Here is a 26,950-nt window from a genome sequence, read left to right on the forward strand (position 1 = left end):
ACCACCATCATTAGGTTTTGGGTTTTGCTTAGATTATTCTGTCAAGAACAGTTTCGCCGTTCATCGGTTTGTGAGACCCCAACTTCGTGAGATAATCATTCATCTGCAATTTGGTTGTGTTCTTTCTTGTTCTTGCTTGTGTTCTTCATTGCGTAGGCAAGGATTAGCCTTCTTGGCGAGGTCAACCTGGTCTGTGACTTGGTTGATAACCAGAGGAGCTGTGGTGCTAAGATTGTAGGGTTTGATCTTTCGATCTGAAGCCGGATCGGTGTGTCATTCTCCACCACAACGATAGTTACCATCACCTAACGGAAGATCGGGATCCCTGTCTCCATTAGCATCCCTGGTCGGTTGGTCCCAGTTGGCTCTGACTACACCAGTCGGAGAAGAGATGTAAGCAGGGGTTCGGTGCGTCCCCGGTTGAAGACGCGGGTCGAAGTTGGAAAGCGATGTTTGGCTAGGCCTTCCGGTCAAAGAGGCGGGCCAGAGTTGGAAGTGAGGATTGTTCCTCCTTGGCTAGGCCTTCCAGTCGGAGAGGTGGGCTAGAGTCAAAAGCGAGTGTTGTTCCTCTTTAGTGAGGCCTTTCGATCAGAGATTGGATAGCCCTTCTGGCCTATCATTTATGTATTTGGGCCGGCCCAGGACTTTGCACATCATTCACAATGTCGTCTGCCAGGCCGAGCTTTTGCTAGGAAGCCGGTCCATGAGGGACCCTAGGTTTATGAACCCAACAGGAGCCCCCGAGCCCCCAGGGGATTTGGGTAGCATCATCTGGGGGATTTTTGTCTTGTCGGCGGGTGCGCGCGAAAGCACCCGTGGGTGTAGCCCCCGAGCCCCCGGATGATTCGGGTGGAATCGCCTGGGGGTTTTTGTTAGCGGGCGTGAGTGTGTGTACTATAGTGGGTGTAGTCTCTTCTTTTTCACTTTCTGACTCGTTCTTTCCGGGAGTGTGGTCCCAGGCGTTTGGTCATGGTCGAGGGATCGGACGAGACGGAGTCACGGATCCAGACGTCGGGCGGGATGAGGGATCGGGCGAGTTGGAGTCATGGATCCAAGCATCAGGCGCAACGAGGGATTGGGTGAGTCAGAGAAGCAGATCCAGGTGCTGGTCGGACTGAGGGATCAGACGAGATGGACTCGCGGATATAGGTGTCGGGCGCGTTGGGGGGTCGGGCTAGTCGAAGTCGTGGATCCAGGCATCGGGCATGCTGAGGGATCGGACAAGATAGACTCGTGGATCCAGGCATCGGGCGCACCAGGGGATTGGGCAATTCAGAGTCATAGATCCAGGCATCGGGCGTGTCGTGGGATCGGGCAAATTGGAGTCACGGACCCAGGTGCAGCCAAGGCCTTTGGGTGTCTTGAGCCCCTGAGCCCCATTGGGCTTGGTAGGGGTCAGTTGAGTTTTGTGTGTTACCCTGTCCATGGTTTCTCACAACCGGAGGGGCTAAGCTAATGTCACTTGCCTCGATGGCTCGAGTGACGCGCTCGGTGAGCTCGCTAACGGGTACGTTCAAGTGAAGTCCAGGTCCGTCGTTCGTGATGGGGTTAGCATAGCCCTCATGTGCCACTCCACTTCTCCTTAACCTGCAACCCGATCGATGCCTGGGTCATTCTAGAGACTGACCCAGGTGGCCCGCTAGCCTCCCCTCAATGGAGATTATGTGGGTTTGGTGGGAGGTTAGGATTGAACAAGAAGGTTGAGATGACAATGACTGCTTCGGGGCTGACTGGGTGAGGGCCGCTCGGGGCTCATCTACGTTTTCTCCCCTGGCTCTTTTTGACGCGAAGCAACCTCGAGTCCTTGGTGGGCTAGCCTTTGAACCCCGGTCGATCGTTGCTCATGTTGAATGAGGCAACTCCCGCTTCATGACGCAACACGGAGTGTTGTGATGCATCTAACTGCATATGTGATGCTTTTGGATGTATGGAATGAATGAATGTGTGCATGGATGAATGAATGTTCATAAAAAGAAATGGTGGGGGTTGGTAATGTTACCTTAATGACTCGAGTGATGGGGTTTGAGGAGCTCCTATCAGATATGTCCGACTAGGATCCGTGCTCGTCGTTCATGATGGAGTTGGCATGGCCCACATGGGGCATCCCTCTGCTCCTTACCTATCTCTCAGCGTTTGCCTGAGCCATCCAATCAACTTAGGAAGCCCATTGCTCTCTCCTAGAGGAGATCCTATCGTTTGGGCCTTTCCAAGTCCTGCCTGGGAAGGCGGAGGGCCGCTTGTGCGAGGTGGTGCTTTGTTTCTTGTGCTCGGCGTGCGGTAGTGGTGGGCCATACCCAGGCCATGTCCCATCTGACTATGCGCCATTCCATCAGGCAAGGCACATCCCATCGGTCAAGGCGCATCCCATCGTATCCCATTCGCATTGAATGGGGGAAGGGAGAGGGTTTTTTGCCCCTGTCATTTTGCCTTTCCCCAATCGTTGCACCTTTCCCAACTGTTGTGCCTCTTTCTTTAAGTAGGGGAAGGGAGAGGGCTTATGTCCTATTCCTTTGCCTATTCCTCATCTGCCACCTCTTCTCCTTCTTCCTTCTCGCCCAGAGCGTTTGAGTACCATGGTGGTCCTAGGAGAGAAAAGGGGAGAGTGAGAGAGAGGAGAAAACTCACAGATCTATTCATGAACCCGGAGCATAATGTCGAGCAGGAGGTCATCTATCATGAGGGAGTCGGTGCTTACTACTTTTGCTGAGAAGGGGTTTCTACCACCGAAGGAGATGGCGCACTGGAGGGCTCCTGCAGGGGAGGATTTCCTGCAACCTTAGGCCGGCGTGGTTGTTTCCTTCCTCGCCTTTCATGAGCACGGGTTAGGATACCTCGCACATGGGTTCCTACACGGGCTCCTCAATGAGTGGGGACTAGAGCTGCAACACCTCAATCTGACTAGGGTGTTGCATATCACCGGCTTTGTCACTATGTGCGAGGCCTTCCTTGGAATGGAGCCACATGTGGACTTCTTCCAGCGGATGTTCTTTGGGCAAGCTTTGTCGAATGGGAAGTCACTCATGATTGCGCCGGTATGGGGCTTCACGCTATAGAAGAAACCAAGCGCATCAGGCTCGTACCCCATGTATACCCCCTATGATTCCAATCAGGGGTGGCATGGGGAATGGTTCTACATCAGGAACCTGGCAGAGGTGCCGTTCCCGCCTTTCACCGGTAGGAGGCCAGAGAGGTAGGAGAGCTGGTCATGGGGCCCCGCCAGCCGACCAAAGAAGGTGGAGATTATCGAGGTGGAACTCCAGAAGCTCATGTGGCGAGGCCTTGATGGGGTGAGGGTGTTCCACACCCTCTTCCGCCGTCGGGTCGCTCCGCTGGCGGAGAGGACGCGAGTGATGTGGAAGTACAACAGCTCGACGTACCCCGACCGTGCATCGTCGGAGGAGCTTCCGAACGACAAGGTCTAGAGTCGCCTTGACCAGGTGCTGCAGCTGAGGCCTAAAGACACCCCTGATGGAAAGCTCGGACCTCTCAACGCCACGATGGTGTCCAAACTGGTATGCTCCCTTCTCTTTACTCTGTGGTCTTTTCTCCTTTGATCTTCTATTTTTTTTATTTTGAGTCACCTGTTTCGTAGGGACTTGGAGTTTACAAGTCCCGGCCACACCTCCCGAAGGGGCCGGAGGGCGTGGCATGGTAGGCTGCCCTGAAGGAGGTGGCGGTTGAGAGGAAGAAGAAGAAAGCCGAGGAGGCTCAGCGGAAGCATGAGAAGGAGATGGAGATCGCCCGGCATGTGCAGGCTGGGGAAAATAGGAGCGACATCGAGTCAGAGCTCGAGTCAAAGGACCCCACAGAGGTGGGTGACGATGTGATCTTCTTCAAGGAGGAGGAAGGCTGGGAGGTCATTGTGACCTTGGCGGAGCGTCGCAATCTGATGGCCACGTCCGCTAGCGGCGAGTAGGAGGCAGAGAGGCACAACGATCTTCCTATGCCGAGGAAGCATGCTGCAAGTGCGGACGCCGTCGGCGAACGGGAGGCGAAGCGGACGCGGTCACTGTGCCCATCTGAGGTGTCGCTGGCCTTGTCCCCACCTGCTCTGGGTGTGGCAGAGCAAGTCAGGCGGTCATAGGAGCGGGTTCATACCCGCGTGTCTTTGGGGCCGGGGCTAGCGTGCGACCCACAACCGGGGGATGACCCACTGGCTGCTTTGGTTGGCACGCCTTGAGCCGGTGGTTGTGGCAACGCACGGGCTGAGCTGGAGCTAGTCAGGTCGACTCTCCCCTTGATTGAAGTGAAGGGGCATGGGTCATGGCCCGGGAGTGGCCCTCGCCTGGTGGGCACATTGCCATTGGGTTGGGGCTTCAGAGTCCTACTGCTTTTGTCTTGGTATGCCTTCTTTGTTTCTTTTCGATCTTGCTGTTGAGTTTTCTAGAGTGCGACTGACCTGTATTTTTTTTACAGCGGCCAGATGCTGACGGGGCTGAGCATCGCCCCAACTCCTGTGCGGGAGGATTGGAGGCCCACCTTGCAGTGCACCATGGTGAGTGGCGGGGAGAGCAGGGTGGTGGCAGCGGGTCCTTCCCTTTTGGGGGTGGCGCCCCTCGAGTCGGTCGATAGTACAGCGGTAGCAGTGGCGATGATGTTGGTGGTGATCCCGGTGGTGACGGTGGAGGCCGTGTCAAAGGTAACCCTTGCGGGACCTGCTCCACCACCTATGGCAGAAGAGGAGAGGGAGATCGGGCTCCCTTTCTTGCCGGGCGGAGGGCCGCATGGCTCACCCTCCCGATCGGAGCTAGAGGCACCGGGGGGAGATGCAGCCAGGCCAGAGCCGGAACATCTATCGATGGCCCATGATATCGAGGTGGTGGAGATCCCCTCCGATGGCGAAGCAGGTGACAAGGTGGAGCCACTGGCACCATCGCAGGAGCTGGCGGTGGTCCAGTTGTCGGCTGGGCCTTCTAGTGGGCTGGAGGCTACTGACCTGGTGTGGCCCTGCCCCGAGGACCCAAGGAAGGTTTGGTTCATCCTTCGAGATGCACAGGAGTGTTAGCTCTAGGACGTGCTTGGGGGGAGAGGACTTGCGATGGAGTTCGATCTCACCCATACTATGGTGAAGCTGGAGGAGGCCCTGGAGCGGGTCAAGTCCATCTAGTAGGCGGTCTCGGTCGACCTGCCTTGTGTCACAGAGGTGAGTTTTTTGTGTTTGTCCTTGACTCCTTGGTCTTTCATTTATTGCCTCAGCATGCTTGTTTCTAGTTCTACAGGGTCTGGATGAAATGTCGAGCAGCAAGTCTCATTTCCTCTAGATAGAGCATGCTTAGGTCACCAAGCTTGAGCGCGAGCTAGAGTCTACCCGCTGTGAGTCCCAAGACCGGGTGGCAGAGGTGATAGGGGCGCGGGCGATGGAGTTGCTCGCGGCAGAGCGGGCAACCGCCGCTGAGTGGGGGCTTGAGGCAGCGAAGGTCTGCCAGGCGGAGATCAATGCGGCGCTACAGAAGTCCCTAGTAGACACCGAGGCGGTGCTCCAAAGTTCCCTAGAGACCCTGGAGATGGAGCAAAAGGCCTTGGAGTCGGAGAGAAAGGCCCAATAGGAGGCCGACCAGGAAGTGCCCGTGCTTCGGGGCTAGGTGATGGGGACGGAGGAGGTGAACGCCTGGCTATGCGAGCATGTGACTCGCAAGAGGAGGGACTCTCCATCCTCGACAGCACCCACCTCAGTTGTACCTTTTCTACTTTTCATCATGTTTGTTTCTTCCTTTAGCTTGATTCTAAGCTTGTCGCCCTTCTTCCAGAGCTGGGTGGAAGGGTGGAGTTGTTGGAGTAGGACCTAGAGATGGCCAAGGCGATGTTTGGCCAGAATGCGAAGGCGCTGGCCATGTCCCTTGAACAACGACGTGCTCTCGAGGGGGAACTTGACCAGATATGCAATGTTGCCTAGCTTGTTATCTCGGAGGTCTTTGGGTCAGCACCAAGTACAAGCACGCCCACCATTCGGCTGGCATAGGTTCCAGATGAGGTTTGGGCCCTCAACACCGATGGGCTGTTCTATGGGACGTCAGGGGTGTTGACTTTGGTGGTGACATAACACCCGGACCTGGACTTCGCCACCATCTGTAGCAGGTATGCCGACGGCTGGAGCACGGAGGACATCCACTCACTCAGGGAGAGCTTGCTGCCACACGCAAAGTTGGTGGCCAAGCAAGTCTCCGTACAGTGGGTGATGGATGCTCGCCATGCAGACTTTACCGAAGGCGCACGTCAGGAGGACATTGCCCAGCCTGTGGATGGCATGGAGCCTAGGTCAGAAGCAGACGTCACCCCACCTCCGACTGGGCCGAACATTGCCCAGTCGGAGGACGAGCAGCCCCTACCCTCGTTGGTCGAGCCGGTAGCCGATGCCACCGAGGAGCCACAGTAGAAGTTTTAGAGTAGAAATACTTTAGCAGATGTAAAAGATAATGTCGTGAGGGAGCCCCCTATGTAAACTGTTTTTGTGTAGGAACTACTTCGTTCGGGGAAGCTTGTCCCGTTCGTTCCTTATTTTTACCTTGGCATAACTTTGTTTTTTATTCTTTCTTTTTCGCACCTGCCCATTCGTCCCATAGGTTGCAACCTTAAGAGCCCAGGCGTGGCCCGCAAGGCTCAGCTGCTCGTAACCGTAGGTAGAGGCGGGGTGCGATCAGTCGGAATATTTAAAGCAAAGTTACATAAGGTAATTAAAGGAACGGACTACCCTTTCATTTGGGTAAAAAAAGGTATTTACCATATGATAGTAAAAAGAAAGAGGTGGTATTCCACCCCCATGGAGCCCCCGAGCGACCTGGGCCAAAAGTGTTCGGCTCGGGGCGCTTTATAGGAGCAAATGTTAAGGAAAAAATGGTAAGACTGAATTTTAGGAGAAGAAACGACGTAGTTGTTCGCTATTCCAAGTGTTGGTGAGAACGTCGCTGTTGTCGTCCTTCAGTCGGTAGGTGCCCGGTCGGATCACCTCGGTCGCCGTATAGGGACCTTCAGTCATCTGGATCCTTGCCTACCACGCCCCCTTTCTTGACTGCTGCCTCCTTACCTTTTCCTTCCTTCGGCCCACCGGCCTGTCGCAGAAAGCGCTTGAGGAGCTCATAGTCCTTGTAGAGGTGTTTGATGGGTAGGCGTGGTTGGTGCATGGGCTCTCCATGAGCTCATTGAAGTGGTCCGAGAGGCCCTACTAGGGCTGCTTGCTCGTGTGATTAGCCACGGCGACCAACATGGAGTTGGCCGATCGGCGACAATCTTTCTTGTTCTTTTTGCCCCTCTACGTGGAGGGGCCCTCATCCTGATCCTTGCGCTTGGCCTTGCCTTTATCCTGGCCTCATTTGAAGACCGCTCCAACCGCCTCCTCACTAGAGGCATGGTTCGTGGTGACGTCGAGCAGGTCACAGGTGGTACGGGGCTTCAGGTAGCCAAGCTTGTGGATTAGGGACTCACAGGTTGTCCGGGAGAGGAATGCGCTGATGACGTCTGCATCGACGACATCTAGGAGGGAGTTGCATCTTTTGGAGAACATACGGATGTAATCCCGTAGGGGCTCGCTAGGCTCCTGCTGGCAGCTCTTGAGGTCCTAGGAGTTCCTAGGGTGGACATACATCCCCTGGAAGTTCCCAACGAAGACCCTCTTGAGGTCCGTCTAGTCACGGATGCTGTTGTGCGGGAGGAATTCAAGCCATGCTCGAACATGTTCCCCCACATAGATAGGGAGGTACTGAATGATGAAGTGGTCATCATCCACTCCACCGGCTCGGCAGGCGAGCCGGAAGTCTTCAAGCCATATACCAAGATTTGTCTCCCCAGTATACTTGGTGATGTTGGTAGGCGGTCGGAAGCGCTGTGGGAACGATGCTCTCTGGCTACGTCGGCCAAAGGCCCATGGTCCCGGGCCATCCGGGCTGGGACTCCAGTCATCCGGCCGGTGACTACGCCTGGGGTGCATTTCACCACCCCCTACGATGGTCCGACTGGGGTCTGTGTCGCCTGCCCTCACTACCGCTCGATGGATGTCATCATCATGTCGGTCCTGACGTCAGTTGCTGATGACGCTGTGAGCGTCTTGGCTCAGCCCGAGCTGCTCGCACACAGGGGCCTGGTGTGGAGTAGGCACTAGGTCAGACCATGGCGTGGCTGCAGCCTCTTACACCGCGCTCGGTGGCCATAGGGGTGAGCAGATGGGGCGATTCATCTAGTGTGTCCCTACTCCCCTAGTGGGGAGAGAGGCCTCGAGCCAGTGTTGCGAAGTGAAGCTCGCCGCCTGTTGAACAGCGGCGGTTTCCACCAGTGCCTGGAGGTTCTAGTGGATCTCCTATTCCTAGGGGTCGTTCGGCTCACGAAGGACGCGTAGAAGCATTTCTGTGGCGGCGATGTTCTAGCTAGCCCGAGCGAACTATGGGGGATCATCCCCCTCGTCCATGATGTTGCGCTAGACCTAGCGGGCGAGACCCCGAACGCCGCTCGCCGAGTTACACGCATGGGCCACAGCATGGTGCGCCGAGCGCACCGGCATAGGTGGTGGTTGGTTCTGTCACCTTTGACATAGCTCTTCGCCATTCTTTTGTGTGAGTGCGAGGCCCCCCACATGAGGGTCCAGAGGGGTGTGAGTCTGCAAGGACTCCACCACCACCGGTGGCTGTCCCAGAGCATCTGCCATAGTGCACTCCTGGACAGACGGTGGCTAGGTGCCACGTCGCTGATGCTGGAGCCGTCACTCTCAACCTCGTCATATATGAGTTTGTAGAAATAGGTGGGAGCATAGCTCGCCATCCCTATGAATTCAGATGTGAGAGGAGGCAGCATCAGTATTATTCGAAGCCCTCAGGTGTATGCGTCCAAGGGGGACGCGAGGCCATAGGGGAGCCGGTCGTACGGTGGCTGCGGTGCGGACAACGCGGTCCCTTCGGATAATCGGTGGAAGATAGTAAATAGCGAGTAAATAATAGTATGTACATTACTTATAGTGGGGTTTGAGCAGAGCATTTGCTCAGAACGAAGCGTAGGCACCTCATCATTGAAGTTGCCGGGAGTCCTGGAGCTGACGAAGGGCGCCCCTCCGATGGGCGCCAGGACAGGTACCCCTTGTGGAGGTGTAGTACGCCAAGCCAGTCGGCGACGAAGTCTAGGCTTCCAAAGATGAAGGCCTAGGATGGCTCAAAGATGGGAGGCCCCCATATCCTAATAGGTGAGAGTGCGGGGAACTCTAGTGAGCTGAAGTGAGTCATATTGCTTGAGCCCGCCATGGCGAAGGTGGCAGAAAAGTGGGCCATCTGATAACCAAAAGTATGAACGTACAACATCTTCCCCACAGACGGCGCCAACTGTCGGTGCAGAAAGTGACCAACATGTAAATATTTGTAGTTTCACTGTACATTGTGATCGGATGTGGCCTAGCACACAATGACATAGGGTTTATACTGGTTCAGGCAATGTGCCCTACGTCCAGTTTGAGTCAATCGTTGACTTTATTCCTGAGCCCAGGTGCTCAAAGTTTGCTGTGGGGTTACAAATGAAAGGGAGAAAGATGGGGGCTACAAGAGGTCCGGTCAGACTCTGGTCTGAAGGGCCAAGAGTGATGGGAGCTCCGCTATGTGCTAAGTGTTTGAACATTTGTTGTTCGTTGGGATCCTTGGTCGTTTGGATCATGTGTGTTGTTTGAGTTGTTGTGTACTCTGGGGTCATTCTCCTTTTATTGGGAGAGAGTGCATCCCCTTTTATAGATGAAGGGGATGGCCTTACAAGTGAGAGAGGGAGAGTGTACGTATGCTAAGTCTTGTTGCCCACGCCATCGGGTACAAGATGATTATAGGCGCCCATAACACTATTAATGTCAGATGCATCTAGGAGGTTGTGTCGTCTTCTTTTGGTATAGCAGATGTTGGTGCCTACCATACTGTTGATGCCCAGAGGCATGTAGGGGGTTTTACTATGTTCGCCTAGTATGGTAAATGTCAGCATCCACAACACTGTTGATGCCTAGAGGCATGTGGGTGGAGCCTTACCGTGTTTGTCTGGTTTGGGGAGTTGATGGCGCCTACAACACTATAGGGCAAATGTCAGCACCCACAACACTGCTTGGGTTCTGACATGCCCGGAAGGTTGTAGGGTACCATTCTGACATGCCGTGTTGGTACTGTCCTACAAGTGTACAGGGTATGGTCCTCGATATTATGGTTGACTTGAGTGCCCTGCCTTACTTGCTCTGTCTATTTCCTAGTCCTCACCGAGCGGGCGTCCCTGGTCAGTTGGTCCCAGTTGGCTTCGACTGCACCAGTCGAAGAAGAGCTATAAGTGAGCGTTCAGTGCGTCCCCGCTTGGAGGCGCGGGTCAAAGTTCGAAAGCGGTGTTTGGCCAGGCCTTCTAGTTGGAGAGGCGGGCCGGAGTCAGAAGTGAGCGTTGTTCCTCCTTGGCCAGGCCTTCCGGTCGGAGAGATGGGCTGGAGTCAAAAGCGAGCGTTGTTCCTCTTTAGCGAGGCCTTCCGGTCGGAGATTGGATCACCCTTCTAGCCAATTGTTTAGGTATTTGGGCCGCCGAGGAGTTTGCGTGTCGTTTGCAATGTCGTCGACCGGGCTGAGCTTTTGCTGGGAAGCCGGTCCATGAGGGACCCCGGGTTTATGAACCCGACATTAACTTTATAAATTTTTTATGAATCTATATTTTCTCATTTTAAATTAGAGGCTAAACAAATATATCTTGGAAACTTAGAAAAAAAAATATTAAATCCTTTATTTTATTTAGTATTTCTATTCACAACCCAAGATAGAAATTTTGGGGTGTGACAGCTCCCCAATATCACTGACACCGACATCATCAACGCCTTCATCTGCGGCATGACCTACGAGGCGCTCGAACATGCGCTCGGTCGTGAGACCCCGCGCATGACGCGGGAGCTCTAGGACATCGCCACACAGTACGCCATCGGTGAGGAGGTAGTCTAGGCCAACTTCAGCAGTAAAGCCAGGCCATCGGTCCCCTCCGCGGAGGCGATGACGATGACCCCGCCTTGTCCCAGCGATGCCACAATAGGAGGAACAAGGACCTCAGCCCCACAGACAAGGCGCACGCCAAGAACACTTCAAGAAAGCACTCGAGGCCCCCTACCCATTCCACAAGGTGCACGCAAAGCACCTCGTCAAGGACGGCGCTACCATGAATGGCTACATCCGTGGCACCCTCGGCCAATAGGGCAAGGCCCAGAAGCCTGCTCTGAAGGCCGGCGCCCTAGTGGGAGGTTCCTAGGAGGAAGACACCAAGTTCCAAGAGGCTGAGCACTGCCTCATGATCTTCGAGGGCTCCCACACCTAGGAATCCTACCAATAGTGCTGCATCACCGAGCAGGAGGTGAAGGCTGTTCACACCATCACCGCTCCGACACAGCTCAGATGGTCCCAGACGACCATCACCTTCAACTAGGAAGACCACCTCGATCACGTTCCTCATTCAGGGTGCTACCCGCTGGTGGTCAGCCTGATCGTGGGCACCATGCATGTCACCAAGGTGCTAATGGTTGGGGGCAGCGGCCTCAATATACTCTATGCCAGCACCCTCAACAAGATGGGCATCCCCTATAGCAACCTACACCCTAGCAATGTGCCGTTCTATGGGATCATGCCAGGGAAGGAAGCCATGCCCCTTGGGCATATCTGGCTCAATGCCGCCTTTGGCCAGCCCGACAACTTCCGTAAGGAGCCACTCACCTTTGAGGTGATTGACTTCCCCAGCGTCTACCATGCCCGCCTCCATCGATTATGCTTCGCCAAGTTCATGGCCATCCCCAACTACACCTACTTGAAGCTCAAGATGCCTGGCTCAAATGGTGTCATAACCATCGAAGGGAGCTTCGAGAAAGCCCACTACTACGAGCAGCACTGTGTCGCCCAAGCGGCCGCACTCATCACCTTCTGTGATCCCGATGGCTCTGGCAGCGACATCGGAAGGGCGTCGACAGAGGAAGCAGCCAAGGTAGCAGCGGTGCTCGATCGACCGAGAATCGATGAGGCAAACAAGGTTCCTAGCAGCAATGGTGGCTCGGCTAGCCCCTCCATCGAGGCGCTTGGCCCCCGAAAAGGGGTTGACCCAATCAAGGTGAGTTCTAACCTTTTCCAATGAGGGATGGCCAACCCCAAGCCATCTGCCTAGAAGCATCATCTCCTGAGCCATGACCCGCTTGCCGACCTCCTTCGCCGGCCTACCTCTCCAACAACAAAAACACAGATAAGTCCCATCCTCCTAACCCTCTTGCTTCGCTTGTCTATCTGATTGTCACCTTCAACCTGAGCCACCTAAGCGGTAGCTCGGCTGCATTAGAGGATCAACTGAGCTAACCACCTACAGACCTTTCTAAAGGATGACCACTACAGGAGGCCCCCAAGTGAGGCAAGGATAGGATAGATAGAGCAAGAGGACCGAGCAAGGGATCGGCAAGGTGCTAACAGAACATCCCCGACTGCCGCATTACCAGCTGTCATCTTTCCCTTCTCTTGTGTCCATTCTGTTTTCTTTGTAGGTACTTGCCTATTTTATGATCCTTCGTTGGATCATGCCACCCCACTGCACGATGGTTTGGCACCCCCCAGAAGGGCATCACCAAGGGATCTAAGGCCAGCCCACTAGGCTTCAAGGCCATCCAGAGCACCTAAAGTGCAAGGGATGCTCAAGAGACGAGCCCACGCAGCTATAGCCGGGACGCCCAGAAGCGTCCCAACTGTCTGTATGAGCGATGTCCAAGTACTGATTCTGAGCTACTTAAGGTGACCCTACGAGGGAGGCAGCGAGTCCCGAGTGCCGATAGATGGGCTCGGGAACTATACGAGTGGCTCGATCAGAAAGCTGAGCATCTCCCGTCTAGGGGACATGACCAGGGCATGGAACGACCATAAACCCAGGGTTCTCATGGACTTACCTGCTAGCAGCACGGGCATGGCGATCTTAGCCAACGAGGACATCATCGTAACAGCCTATCCCAACAAGGGATAAAGTCTTTGAGCATGACTTAAGAGTGGTGGGATTACAAACAAAAGTAATTTCATTTCATTAATTAGGAATGACCCGATTACAATATACGGTGGCAGAAACCATGATCTACTACTGCCTATACGGCAGTAAAGACTATAGGACGCACCTGACCCCTGGGTCAGGGCCCTGTTGTATGCATGGCTTGGGCTAGCGGGCCACCCTTAGGGCTTCCCTCGAGGCCTGAGGACAGGCAATGTCGACCATTGCACCATCAATAGGGGCGGGCCCTCCTTGCTATCACTGGGACAGAGGGGCAGCGATCGGCGCATCGCAGTCCCCCTCCCCCATCAGAGGTCGTAAGTACTCCAGTGACATCATTGGTGTCCTTGTAGCTTCTAGGGGAGGGGAACGCAATAGATGCCTCTAGCATCGTGTCGTTGCCCCTCCTTTGTTGGAGTCCTTCCACCCTCGAAGAAGCAATCGCCCGATGCACCAAGACAGGCTCACCTAGAGGAAAGTGTCACACTTCATCATCATCATCACCACCAAAGAAGATGGATCTAAGAGGAAGAAGAGAAGGGGCTAGAGGAAGGGATTGAAGATGCCACGTCCCCTAGGGCTCCCCTTTATAACACAGATGTTGCGCTATGAGTGGCGTTGGGCCCTTTGATCAGCCATCAATGGCCTAAAGGGGCCCTAGGGAAATAGCTAGGCATCTCCTCAATCCCCGTAGCACGCCTCCGGGCAGTTGCATGATGACAGTAGTGCACTAAAGGCAGAGTCAGGAAATCATTAACAACAAGTCAAGTCTCTGCTTCACTTTCCACCAGCGCGCCACCCACTCCGCGCATGCCTCCTTGTGGGACTTAAGGGGATCTGACTCCCCTCGGGCCCATCAGCTACCATCAACGACCTAGATACACACACACCTAGTGCCATGGCTCCCCCTCCACTAGAACTGATTCACGTGGCCTCGACACCCCATCTCCCATATGAAGTGGGATGGCGCAGGGGTGCACACCTTAACTCCTCCACCAGGCACAATGGCCCAGACGCCATCAACCGCCTGCACAAGACATCAGCAAAAGGGACATGCCTAGAAGCCACCACTCCCGTTGACAGGGAGGCCCCACAATAGGCTCGGGTGCTATGCTAGCTCCCCTGATAGAGCAACCTAATCTCCTGATCGACGGGCACTTAGGTGATGCACCCCCAAAAAACTAACCAACTCCCTAGAGTTGGGGTGGGAGTAGCTGAACAATGAGACCAATGAGGGCGCTCATCTAAGGCTTGGCACGCTCCTCGTACCCCAATCTATGGCCATAGAAGGTTGGCCCTAGAAAGCCAGCTTGAGAGGATCAGGACCAGCTACAGTAGCCTTGAGAAGGGCGTGGCGGACCTGATGATCAATTGGCCCCAAGCTAGAGCCCAGATGTTCTCGATCACCTAGCCCACGGTAGGCTTCAATCAAAAAGGAGGGTGCCCTCGGGCCTAAGGTTGGCAACTCCTAGATGAGTTCATTGAGCCCCTCGCTCGAGTCAAAGACCTATGCAACATAGACTCATGAAGGGATCTGCACCATCATTACCCAGCCTTGATAGTCGAGCAACACCCATCACATTGGGAGAAGAGGGCCCCAAGTAGGGCACCACATCCATGTCAGCGGAAGCCATCCCCACCAAGGAGGGTTCGGTCACCAGAAGTTCAAATTCATCCCTTTGTCGCCATCATGACAAGTGAGGCCACGAAGGGCTCGGGGGCTCCTAACGAGATCCTAACATATGGGTATGTTAAGCCTCGGGTTCAGTGGTTTTTGAACAAAGAAGACCCCCCGACTGACCCCTCTAGGATCGCCTGAAGGCTCAAGGGCTACACCCATCGGGTATGCTCGCACGCATCCTTTGGAGAAGAAACCTGACTGAGCCTGACTCCACCACGACTTCTGCTTGGGGCTTGGGGGCTTGCTCGAGCCTTGAGGCTCTCGATCTATGACAATGCTTCAGCCCAACCCTTGGCACTTGCCCCACCAACAACGCTAGCCAAGGCTCGGGCGTAAGAAGACGTGCACTGAGCTACCAGGGCTCGGGGGCTCCCCGGTGCTGCCCCTTGGGCATGGCATTGCTGGCCACTTTCTCGACAAGGTCACTCATGGGGTGTGACACAAGAAGATAAAGCTTCCCCATTGCCTCTAGGGTTTGGAGGCCCCCGAGCCCGCGTGTTAGCCCTTGAAGCCGACCTCCTTCAATGCCAAGAAGACTTCAGAAGGTCTACCTGGGGGAAGCCGATCTAAGCCGACACAGCCTGACACGCAGAGTGTTAGAACAGATCAACCGAATGGCACCCAAGGCTTCTTTGACTCCACGACACTGCCACGGTCCACACCACGTCACTACAAGGCCCTCCTAGACTCCGACGCATGTAGACCATAGACTAGTTCCCCAAACCTCCTTGTACTTGACCTATCTCATGATATAAGGGATAAGGTCAGGCCTAAGGGGGACGATCAGAAGAACTCAACCTAGAGAGATCATTACATTCCTTGGACTCCGCTCTGCACCGAGAGCAAGGCAACCCACCAAGGGGCATTGAGAGCTCCTCCACCGCATCTTGTCGTCTTCCTACTTTTCGACGAGGGGAAGGCACCACCGGCGGTGATGCAACCTTAGGATTAGCACCGACACTACTACACAAACTTTACTGGAGGCAGGCGTTTTTGATTTTCCGCGGCGGGCAAAGCCATCCGCCGTGGCCTAGAGGCCACGGTAAATCGTGGCTTAACTGCGGCGGGCGGCTTTGCCCGCCGCGGTTAACCGATTTACCGCGGCGGGCGGTGTAACGTGCCCGCCGCGGTAAATATACTTTTACCACGGCGGTCACGTTGCACCACCCACCGCGGTAAATTATTTTACCGCGGCGGACACCTTTCGTGGCCCGCCGCGGTTATGTTCGTTAGCCGTGGCGGGCATTATTATTTGCCCGCCTCGGTAAATTATTTCCTGGATTAAAAAAATACAGCAGGAATATAAATTCAAATTCAAATTCAAATCACATCCAGATTTCACAGATTAAACTTAAAAAGTATGCAGGCATTACACATAAGATAATATACATATATATACATTCACTTAGTCGTTCTTGTCATCGTTAATTCATTACATTTACATATTAAAGTCGTTATACATGCCCTAAGGAGTAATCCTGCGGACGCATCATCGTAGGCCATTTCCTCAGCCTCTCGTACTCCAGTAAAATCGCTAGCTGGCTGTTCTCATTGAAGAATGTGCTCCCTTCAAGCACGCATTTGTCTAAGACAAACTTACATATGTCCGCCTTTGTCTGCTTGAAGGAGTGTTGGGTGCTCTGCACATCTCTCCACCAGTTCAATCCATTCTTGAGCACCCTCCAACTGCTGTTGTACTGCTTGCACTCCCTCAGGTACTCACAGACGTAGAAGCCACAGGTTTGTGATCCTACCGGTTGTTTGGCACACTGCATGATCGATACACAAGCATTAGAATATAGGCATTAGAACGCTTATGAACAGAAAGCACAATTAAACCTTTCAAATACTTACCGGAAAGTTGCATCTGATTTTGATGCGGTTCTTATGCTTAGCCTTAAAATTCTCTGTTCTTCGATCATAGCATTCAGGATCCTTCACATACTCCTTATAAGCGCTATACGAAATGTACTAGTATTAGGCAGGGCATTAGAACGCATATGAGAAGACAGTTTAGTCACTTATACTCTAAGGCAATCTTCAAAGGCCTTGTACCCTTTTAAGTTTGGCATTCTCAATGAATCAAATACGCAGACCCTGCCATCCTGAGGGTAGATGATAAATGCAACCCAGTGACCCTCGAGGCCTTGGCTGCGCCATTGAAACAAAATACAGGTTACGATGAGAAATAATAATATTAGCTAGCTACCCACTTATCTCTACAGGCATGTCTTCGACTTACCCAAAGTGGTAGGCAGCTACGATACACCCATTTCTCCTAATCTTCTTCATTGCTCCTAGTATGTACCTTGAAATGTTCAACTTCTCATTGTCCATCAGTTTCTTCCTGTGTGCCTCTCTCTGTCGCTTGGTCAAGTCTTTCATGGTTGGATGATTGTCATCTAGGTGGTAACCAATGATGAATCTTTGAGCAATATGCATTGGAGATAGATAGATAACATCAAGTTTTAGTTCCTTGGATATATAGGCCATCAACCTGCAAGGACAAGCCATCGTGGCATATATAAGTAGTCTTGACCAATTCAAAGGCAGGTGATATGTGAAACTCGCAATTCATCACTTACATAGAGAACAAGGTGACTTGGGTGATGTCAAGGTCTTGTTCCCGTAGTAGTCTGTACATGTCATGGAAGTCCACGGGGAGTTCTACATCATTGCCGGGCAAGTGGAAGTACTCCGCCACAATCTTGACTAGAAAACCATGCAGGCCAGCTTTTGCCACTTCCATGTACCAGAGATGAAACCTCCTTGTCTCCCACCTTTCCTCATCGACGAGCTGGGCCTTGGTTATCATGAACTTCCCATGCTCGTAATGGCCGGGGCAGTCATCTGATTCAGGAAATAGATGGAAAGGTGATCTCGGCCTGGGATAGAAATGTTAGTACCATATTATGGCAAAGAAAAGTTATTAGCAAATTATGCTCGCCGCTACCATACCTTTCGAACTCAAGTGAGTATGTGAGATGCCCTTGGTCGCCTTTAGTCTTCGCCGGCGGTGGAGGACAGTGGCTTGTGCTCGCAATGGCAGTAGGCGGTGTCTTTGCCCCCGGTTCCTCCGTGCCTCCCGGTCCTTTGCTTGTGCCCTTAGACGGACTGTCGGGAGGTGGAGGTGGACTTGTTGTTGGAGGAGGAGAACGAGGGTGAGGGCTTGTGCCTCGGGGTGACTTCCTTCCCTTGTCATCCCCGCCATTGCCTTCGTCATCGCCGTCACCATGATCCGGATCATCGGGGGGACAAGATCCGGCAACGGATGGTTGTGATGCTGGTGTCACCATCGGCGTAGAAGTCGGCGTCGAGAGAATGATCTCTATGTCGTCCTTGTTCCACAGGACTTCAGAACCAATGGCAGCTCCAAGGATCGTTACCCCTTGTGCAGTTGGATATTCCATTTCAAATTCTTCATATTGGGTCGCATACCATGTAAGTATCATGGCAGCATAGTTGGCAGGGATCTGGTCTTGGTTGAAATCTTTGATATCTTCTTTGGGGTGCATGTTACCCTCACCCACGGTCAACTTTTTCGCCCTGCCGAATGGGATGTTGAGGTGGATGTGCATGGGTTGCCGGATGTCGTCGACGGGGTGCCTTGGGTGATCCTCGATCATCGGCAGTGGCTGCCCTTGTGTCTGCCCTTGTGGAACTTGAGGCATGGCCATGCCAGCCTGGTGAAGCATCTGTGACCTCATCAACACCATATCTGGGTCATTGCTCGTGAAGGCTTCTTTTATGGACCGACTAATCATTTCGGCCACGCCTTGATCATAACCCTTCTAAAAGATGCCCTCCTTGTACCTCTGCCTTGACCGGTATGTGGCAGCGTCGGATTGCCATGACTCCACTGAGTTCTAGCTCATCTTCAACGACATGCCACGGACGCGGCCATGGTGCTCGGGGGTTCCCAGCGCCAGGGTCAGCAAGTCCTGGCCCCTGCAAACCTCGAAGCTGTCCTTGGATTTAGCGGCCTCGATGAGAGCCCTCTCCACCTCCTCGAACTTGGGCTCATTGACCTTGCTCGCGCCCTCCTTGAGCTTCTTTGGCTTGCGGGCATAGATGAAGTCCTTAGCCCTCAAGTCTACACCGTCATATGGATCGGGAAGCCCGGCGGCAGCTCTAGCCCTTTCTTCCTCCCGCCACTAGGGCCTCTTACCAGCAAACCCAGTCATGCCCAAGTGGTGGGGGTGCAGGTTCTTCTTCGTGAGTGCGCTGAACTTGGCACTCTTTGCCTTTGCTTCTTCTGTTGTTCTTTGTTTGCAGAACTCTTCCTAGTGATGTTCCTTCACCATAGTGTATTTGACACAGGGTGACTTGCCTAGCTTCAGGTAGTACCTGGTCAGCATGGACTTGAAGTTTCTAAAGGCTCTTCCTGCCATGTGCATGACCCACTCCCTGCACTTGTTCAGATCGGCGTCCTCGGGATAATGGAAGCTCCTCGTCACCTCACCCCAGATATGTGTCTTGTAGTCGACCGGAACATTGTTCCACTCCTCCCAAGTGATCTCCACCTTGTCCTTGACTATACATGCCACCTGGTTGCTGAACTTGGCAAGGACCGTGGGTGGCAACAATGGGTTTCCCTCTGGTCCCACCTCATGGATCACATGGACTTCACCGTGGATTTCCCTCCGGTGCCTCCCGTGTTACCCCCTTCTCAGCTTTGTCCTCTGACCACTAGACTTGCCTGAAGTGGTTGGAGATGGAGCGGGGGGTTCTTTGTCACTGACTTGTTCCTCCTCAAAATTCAATTCTCGAGGCACCACCGGTATCTGTTCAGGGTTTGGAGACCGCGCACTTTCAACTTCGTCGTCCCTCGGTTGGTAGGTCGGATCATCTTCGTCCTCTGTACGACGTTTCTTTGTTGGCCTCGGGGTCACGGACACTTGGCTCTCAAGGCTAGTTGATGATGATGCACTAGGGGTAGGGTCGCGCCATTCGCTTATCGGTTCCTCCGCCATTGGAAAGCTACAATGAATACATATTTTAGTTGTATAGACATAGTTATAGAGTAGTAAAGTAGAGTAGTACTAGAGTAGTAAAGTAGAGTAGTACTAGAGTAGTAAAGTAGTAGTAGTTGGCTCAGATTTGCCCCATTGTCATCACATCGTTTTTAAACTGGTTGCTTGTATCAGGTATACAAGCCATCCTAGTTTAGCGGGGGCACTCGATCATCATCGCCGCTGCCTCAGCATAAAAGGGTTCACATCATTACATATGCCACTGCCTCAGCAATAAGTTTAAAAGTTCATCATTGCATATGCCAAAAAAGGAACCAGCCCCATTAAACAAAAACCTTTCACAAATCAAAAACAGGAGCAGCAGTAGTAGAATAGTAGTATAGGAGGGAGTAGAGGAGTAGAGGAGGAGGGAGTAGTAGTAGGCAGTAGTAGTAGTATAGGAGGGAGTAGAGGAGTAGAGGAGGAGGGAGTAGTAGTAGTATACTAGTAGTAGTATACTACTAGAAAGTAGTAGGCAGTAGTAGTAGTATACTAGTAGTAGTATACTAGTAGTAGTATACTAGTAGTAGTATAGGAGGGAGTAGAGGTAGGCAGTAGTAGTAGTATACTAGTAGTATAGGAGGGAGTAGAGGAGTAGAGGAGGAGGGAGTAGTAGTAGGCAGTAGTAGTAGTATACTAGTATTATAGGAGGGAGTAGAGGAGTAGAGGAGGAGGGAGTAGTAGTAGGCAGTAGTAGTAGTATACTAGTAGTAGTATACTACTAGAAAGTAGTAGGCAGTAGTAGTAGTAGTATACTAGTAGTAGTATAGGAGGGAGTAGAGGTAGGCAGTAGTAGTAGTATACTAGTAGTATAGGAGGGAGTGACCAATTCATCTCAAAATTCTCACAAATTTAGCTCAGAATTAGTTTAAAGGCAAGGTGCATCATAGGCAGTGGCATATGCTCAGAATTTTGTCATAAATTTCTTTGGCATCATAGGCAGCAAAAAGAATTGAATTCAAATTCTATCGTTCACCAAAAGCATCATAGATCAGTAGTATAGCAGTTCAAAATTCACCAAGTGTAGTATAGCAGTTCAGTTGAATTCAGAGTAGCAGCAGCAGTAGTAAGACAACAGTGGTAGAGAGAAATAGGTAATACAAGTACCATTTTGCATCAAGCAGTAGAGTACCAGTAAGGGGATAAGTAGTAGCTAGCCATCTCAAAAAACTTTCACAAATCAAAAAATTTGCATCAAGCTATAGAGTGTAGGCAGTAGACAGTAGAGTGTAGGTAGTAGAGTGTAGGTAGTGGATTAATGTACAGCAGAGTTAAAACCTGTTGCTCACAGAGGTCCCATATACTATTAGGCTCGGTACCGACTGTACCACAGTGTCGATGGGGATGGCAAAGTTCACCCCAGATGAGATCCCAGATGTGGGGCATACATCAAATGGCACGGCCTGTGCTGTGAGTAAAAGGACTGCTCATATGCCCCTAGCCCGGCCATCATGGCAATTGGCAATGCCAAACTGCCAATGACAAGCAAGAGAGACAGGCAAAGCAGCAAGCTCATGCATGTCCTTGTCCCTCCTTCCCCTTCCCTTCTCTCTAAAAATTGTACTGTAGGACTGATTGCTTTGCCTCCCTCAACAACTCTCCTCCTATCCACTCCAACTCCATGACCATACATACCAATACCATGCATGTGTTATTAGAGGAGAGGACAGTCCTGCAAACGGCCTGTGCCTGTGATCTCACACAGAAAATCAAGGTTCCCCACAAACCAAGGCAAAATAGAGACTAGATCACCCAATCCAACATGGTCCATGACTCCATGGGTCTTGACCATTGGGTAATAGCAACTTTGCCTACTGCTTAGGTCATACTAGAGTCAAAATGCGTCGGTGTGGTCGACCAAGGTCAGCGAGGGCGACGGCAGCCCTCGGTGTCGGCGGCCGGCGCTAGGGTTCCGGGGATGGGGCCCAGCGCGGAGGAGCTCAGCGGCCGGAGCAAGGGTTCCGGGGATGAGGCCTAGCGTGGAGGAGCTCGGCGGCGGCGTGAGACTTCTCAGTGGCCGGTGCTAGGGTTCCGGTGACGGGGCGCCAGAGGAGCACGGGGGCGGGGCGTGGGCAAGGGAGAGGAGGACAGGGGCGTGGACCGGGCACGGGGAGGAGAACGGGGGCGGGGGTCGGTGCGCGGAAGAGCTCAATCGGCGGTGGAGATGGCGGCGGCGGCGTGAGATTTTGGCAGCCCTTCGGGGTCAAACTGAACCGCGCAAAAGACTTAGAATTTTGAGGGTGGGGACGGCTTATATAGGTTGCGATTAACTACGGCGGGCAACATAACAGCCCACCGCGGGAAATGTTTACTGCGGCGGGCGGTTACGTTGCCCGCCGCGGTTAATTTATTAACCGCGGTGGGCGGGTTATGTTGCCCGCCACGGTTAATCGATTAACCACGGCGGGCTCTATTATATGCCCGCCGCGGTAAAGATTGTCAGCAACATTGAGTAACATCAGTTCAGGATTCAGTAGCAGCAGTTCAGTAGCATTGAGTAGTAGTTCAATATTTCAGGATTTCAGTAGCATCAATTAGAGTAGTAGATTGAGTAGTAGTAGTAGATTCAGTAGTAGATTGTTGTAGTATTAGAGTAGTAGAGCGAGTAGTAGTAGTAGTAGTAGAGCGAGTAGTAGTAGTAGTAGAGCGAGTAGTAGTACTAGTAGTAGTAGTAGAGTAGTGGTAGTAGATTGATGCATGCATATAGAGTATCTGGGATTGTTACATATAGAGTCTCTAGGATACATTATTACATATATGTCTCTGGGATACATATAGAGTCCACTACATTATTACATATATATATATATGTCTCTGGGATACATAAATCATTTTGGTGCAGGTGCTTTCACCGTTCTCTTCTCACCATCGGGGCGGGCCCACGGCATCATCCTGGACTTGTTGAATCGGTCCTCGACGGCCTTGATCTTCTTTGGATGATCGGTAAAAAGCTCGAGCTCTGCGTAGTTGTTGTATTGTTCGGGACTCTGCACCCCATCAGCTCCCACAATCCGCTGCTTTCTAGACACAACCACATGCCTTTTTGGGTCCTCTACATATATATAGTAGGCCACTTGTGCGACATTGGTTGCTAGTACCCACGGGTCATCTTTGTAGCCGATACTTTTGAGGTCCACGGTGGTTAGCCCATAACTGTCCACTGCAACCGCATTCGGTTTGACCCACTGGCAATGGAAGACGGTTATGCGTAGGTTCTGGCCGTAGTCAAGTTCCCATATTTCTTTGACTTGCCCATAGTATTGCCTCCTCTGGCTCGTGTACTCTTCTTCGCCCTCGTATTGAACACCGCAGTTCTATGCCGAGCTCTTCTTGTCCTTGTCTTTCGTGTGGAACCTATAGCCCTGGATGTCATACCCTTGCCACGTGGTGATTTGGCTGGATGGGCCTAACACAAGCCTCTTAACGGTCTCCGTATCTTCATCAGGGCATCCTTCAAGGGGTATGTGTTGCTCTTTGAGCCACTATATGAAATTGCTCTTGTGATGGTTCTGGACCCATGCCTCCGTGCGTTGTCCATCATTAGCGGCGCGGATCTCTTCCAGGTTCTTTTTAATATATTTCTCCATGCTCACTAACTGATGAAGGATGCTGTAATGAGCTTCTTGCACCATTCGGTTTGCCACATCGGTGCGCACTTTTCGGCCTGTGCACCCCATCCCAGAGGTTTTGCCTTCGTGGTGATGGACAGGCAGCCCAATCACCCTCCCATCTCTTATGTACCTCATACACCAGTTCATGGCCTCCTCCGTTGTGTATGCCTCGATCATAGAGCCCTCCGGGTAAGCGCGGTTATGGACGTATCTGTTGAGGGTGGACATGAACCGCTCGTACGTCCACATCTGGTGTAGGTACACGGGGCCTAGTTGATGGATCTGATCGACCATATGCATCATTAGGTGTGGCATAATATCAAAGTAAGATGGTGGAAAGCACATCTCAAGCTGGCAAAGGGTCTCCGCGATGAACTCCTTCAGGGCAGGCAGCTCAGCCTTATCAATGACCTTCTGGGTGATGTGATTAAAGAAGTATGATATCCGTGTGATGACCATCTTCACGTACTCTAGACGGATAGCCCTAATCACAATTGGTAGGAACACCGTCAGTATGACATGGCAGTCGTGTGAGTTGTAGTCGGTCATTATGAGGTCTTTCATGGAGACCAGGCTCTTGATGTTGGAAGAGAAACCAGTCGGCACCTTGATACCCCGAAGCAACTTAAGAAAAGCCATCCTCTTGTCTTGTGTTAGGTTGCAGGCCGCACCTGGGATATCGACTTTACCGTTCTGAGGCGGTCCCGGGTGAAGGTCCGGCCTGATGCCCAGATTGACAAGATCCGTCCATGACTTGATACCATCCTTTGTCTTGCCCTTGATGTCCAGCAGGACACCGATCGTGCTTTCGAAGACATTTTTCTCCAGGTGCATGCAGTCGATGGCATGGGGTGTATTCAGTGTTTTCCAATACAACATGTACTTGAAGAAAATTGACTTCTTCTTGAAAGGAACGGCAGCGGGGACTTCCTCCGTCTGGTCCCGCTTTCGCTTCCTTGTCTGCTTGCTCCCCTCTTCAGGAGGCTTCTTCTTCTTTCCAAACTCCACCTGATCCATGTCCTTGACCATCTCATACACCTTTGTCCCCCAACTAGTCTGCGTCGGTTGATCACGCTGCGGCTCGTCCTGATTGTCAAAGTATTTGTTCATAATACTTCTTCTATACCTATGATTTTTTGTGAGGAACCGTCTTTGCCTCGTGTACACCATCTTATTGGATCCCTTAAGGTAAGTGTAGCAGGTCCCGTTGATGCAAATTATGCAGCCGGTCTTCCCTTTGATCTGCCCTGACAGTGAGAAGAGACCGAGGTAATCGGTGATGGTGACAAAGATGATTGCTTTTAGTGTGAACTTCTCCTTGCGGGATGCATCCACCATCTGGACCCCAACATCAAATAGTATCTTCATTTCCTCCATGAACGGCTCCAGGAACACATCTATATCATTGCCGGGCTGCTTCGGTCTGGAGATAAGCATGGTCAGCATAAGGTACCTACGCTTCTGACATAGATGGGGAGGTAGGTTGTACATGGTGAGCACGATGGGCCAAGTGCTGTGCGAGCTGCTAAGCTCACCGAACGGGTTCATCCCGTCGGTACTTAGCGCGAACCTAACATGCCTGGGCTCCTTGCCAAACTCCAGGTAGGCCTCGTCGAAATCCTTCCACTGCTTGCCATCGGATGGGTGCCGTAGCTTGCCATCGTCGTTCAGGCGGTCAGCTGATGCATGCCAGGACATGAGCTTGGCATCGTTTGGGTTCCCGAATATTGCACGCAGGCGATCGGTCACGGGCAGGTACCACACCGACAGTGCTGGACTTTTCCTGTGCGTGTAACCCTCTTCTTCATCGTCCTACTGAGCCGAGATCTGTTTGGCCACACTGCTCTTCTTTGCCCCCTTCTTGTTCTTCTTCCGACCACCCCACAAGCCTCCCTCGTCTTCTGCATCCACGTGACAACCAGCATTTTTCTTGTACCGACTAAAGCCGCAGTGCGGACAACTCATCAAATTCTCATACTCATTGCCCCGATACAGGATGCAGTGGTTAGGGCATGCATCAAACTTTCTAAGCTTCATCGCCACTGGCTGGATCAGCTTCTTGGCCCAATAAGTATTGGCGGGCACCTTGTTAGCCGTTGGGTACGTGGTGGCAAGGTAGCTTAACAACTCATTGAAGCTAGTGTCAGACCAACCACGATGAGCCTTCAACATCAACATATGGAGGTTAAAACGGAGCGCCGTGCACTCCTTTGGACAATCGCCGCCGTCCTTATAGAGAGGATCAACTGCCGCCTGCTTCAACTCTCTAAAATTCTCCAACCACTTTGGGCAACCCAACACAACATCGTCTTCATCGAAATGTTTGACTAGATCTTCAACAAGCTGCACATCCTCGGGTTGGCTCACAGTATCCTGACCATCCCCACCGTCGCCGGCTTCATCGGCCATGTCTTGCATTAGATCATCCACCATGATGTAATCATGACAACTTTTGTCACTATCGGCTGGCGCAGCTGCAGCTGAAGATGATGAGGAGCCGGGTGCTCCTAAAGGATCTTTATTCACCGATGGTGCTGTCGTCGTCGGCGTCAAAGAGCTCACTCCAGATGCACCGCCACTCACACCAACTCTTTTGCCATGGAATGTCCAGACGGTGTAGCCCTCGATGAAACCATACATGATCAAATGAGTTTGCACCTCGCTGTCTCGGTGGGCTTTCAGGTTCTTGCAATGAAAACATGGACATATGGTTGTCATCTGCTTCAGTCTCTCACGGTGAGCTTTACCAGCAGCAATAAACTTCATTAATTCAAAGAGGTACCGCGGATCATTCACTCTATCGATCCAGTACATCCATTCCAACCTATCCATCATACCTGCGAACATTATCCGTCACAATCAACAAATAAAGAAGAATTAGGAGAAATTGATGATTTTTACGTCCAAAATCATGAAAAAGAGAGGAAATAACGATGTGAAAGATGAAGCATGCATCTATGATGAATCTAAGGTTAAAGAAATACATGACATCATTTTTTCCATTAAAATTGATCTAGATCTAGATATAGATCTAGAGAGAACTTTAGGTGATGGAAATAGAGAGAGAGGATGGAAGGAGAGAGGGGGAGCCTTTATGAACCTCTTATGATGTCCTCCTCCCTCAAATCCAAGTCCTTCAACTCAAATCAAAAGTTTCTTCAAATTTTAGGGCAAAACCTCCCCCATGAGTTTGAGAGAGAGGAAGACTCGTGGAGAAGACGAAGGGGCGGCGGTGATTATTTGTATAGGCTTTACCACGGCGGGCAATATAAAGCGCCCGCCGCAGGAAATGAACTCTTTACCGCAGCGGGCAGTTTAAAGAGCCCGCTACGGTACATCGTATTAACCGCGGTGGGTGATTCATACTCCCCGCCGCGGTAAATAATGATTTCCTGCGGTGGGCAAATAAGGTGGCCCGCCGTCGTAAACCATTTTCCCGCAGCGGGCGCCTCGGTGGCCGGCCACCGGTTAACCGTGGCGGGCAAAAGAGGTGCCCGCCACGGAGCCCATTTTGGCCACGCTGCGCAAATTGATTCCTGTAGTAGTGCGAGCTAACCCCCTACCAAATCTCTCTACACCAATTGTACCCCCCCCCATTTTGGGTGCTTTTGAGTATAAGGATCATCAGTTGCTGGACGTAGGGCACCGATTGGCCCGAAGTAGGATAAACCGTTGTA

General features: G+C 52.3%; 2 protein-coding genes across 2 annotated transcripts in view; both read left to right on the forward strand.

Moving 5' to 3' along the window:
- The window catches only part of LOC136512678 (glycine-rich protein A3-like), an 80,313-nt gene that overhangs the window by 40,621 nt on the left and 12,742 nt on the right, over window positions 1–26,950 (forward strand). The window lies entirely within an intron of this gene.
- LOC136510327 (uncharacterized) lies at window positions 11,458–12,084 on the forward strand. The gene has a single exon (XM_066504817.1). The coding sequence runs from the start codon at window positions 11,458–11,460 to the stop codon at window positions 12,082–12,084; it is 627 nt and encodes a 208-aa protein (XP_066360914.1).

This window comes from Miscanthus floridulus, chromosome 16, assembly GCF_019320115.1.
Source record: "Miscanthus floridulus cultivar M001 chromosome 16, ASM1932011v1, whole genome shotgun sequence".
In the NCBI taxonomy this organism is placed as follows: domain Eukaryota; kingdom Viridiplantae; phylum Streptophyta; class Magnoliopsida; order Poales; family Poaceae; genus Miscanthus; species Miscanthus floridulus.

Bases quoted from the DNA above. Each gene is read 5' to 3' on its own strand.
- LOC136510327 (XM_066504817.1), top strand. From the start codon at position 11,458: ATGCATGTCACCAAGGTGCTAATGGTTGGGGGCAGCGGCCTCAATATA.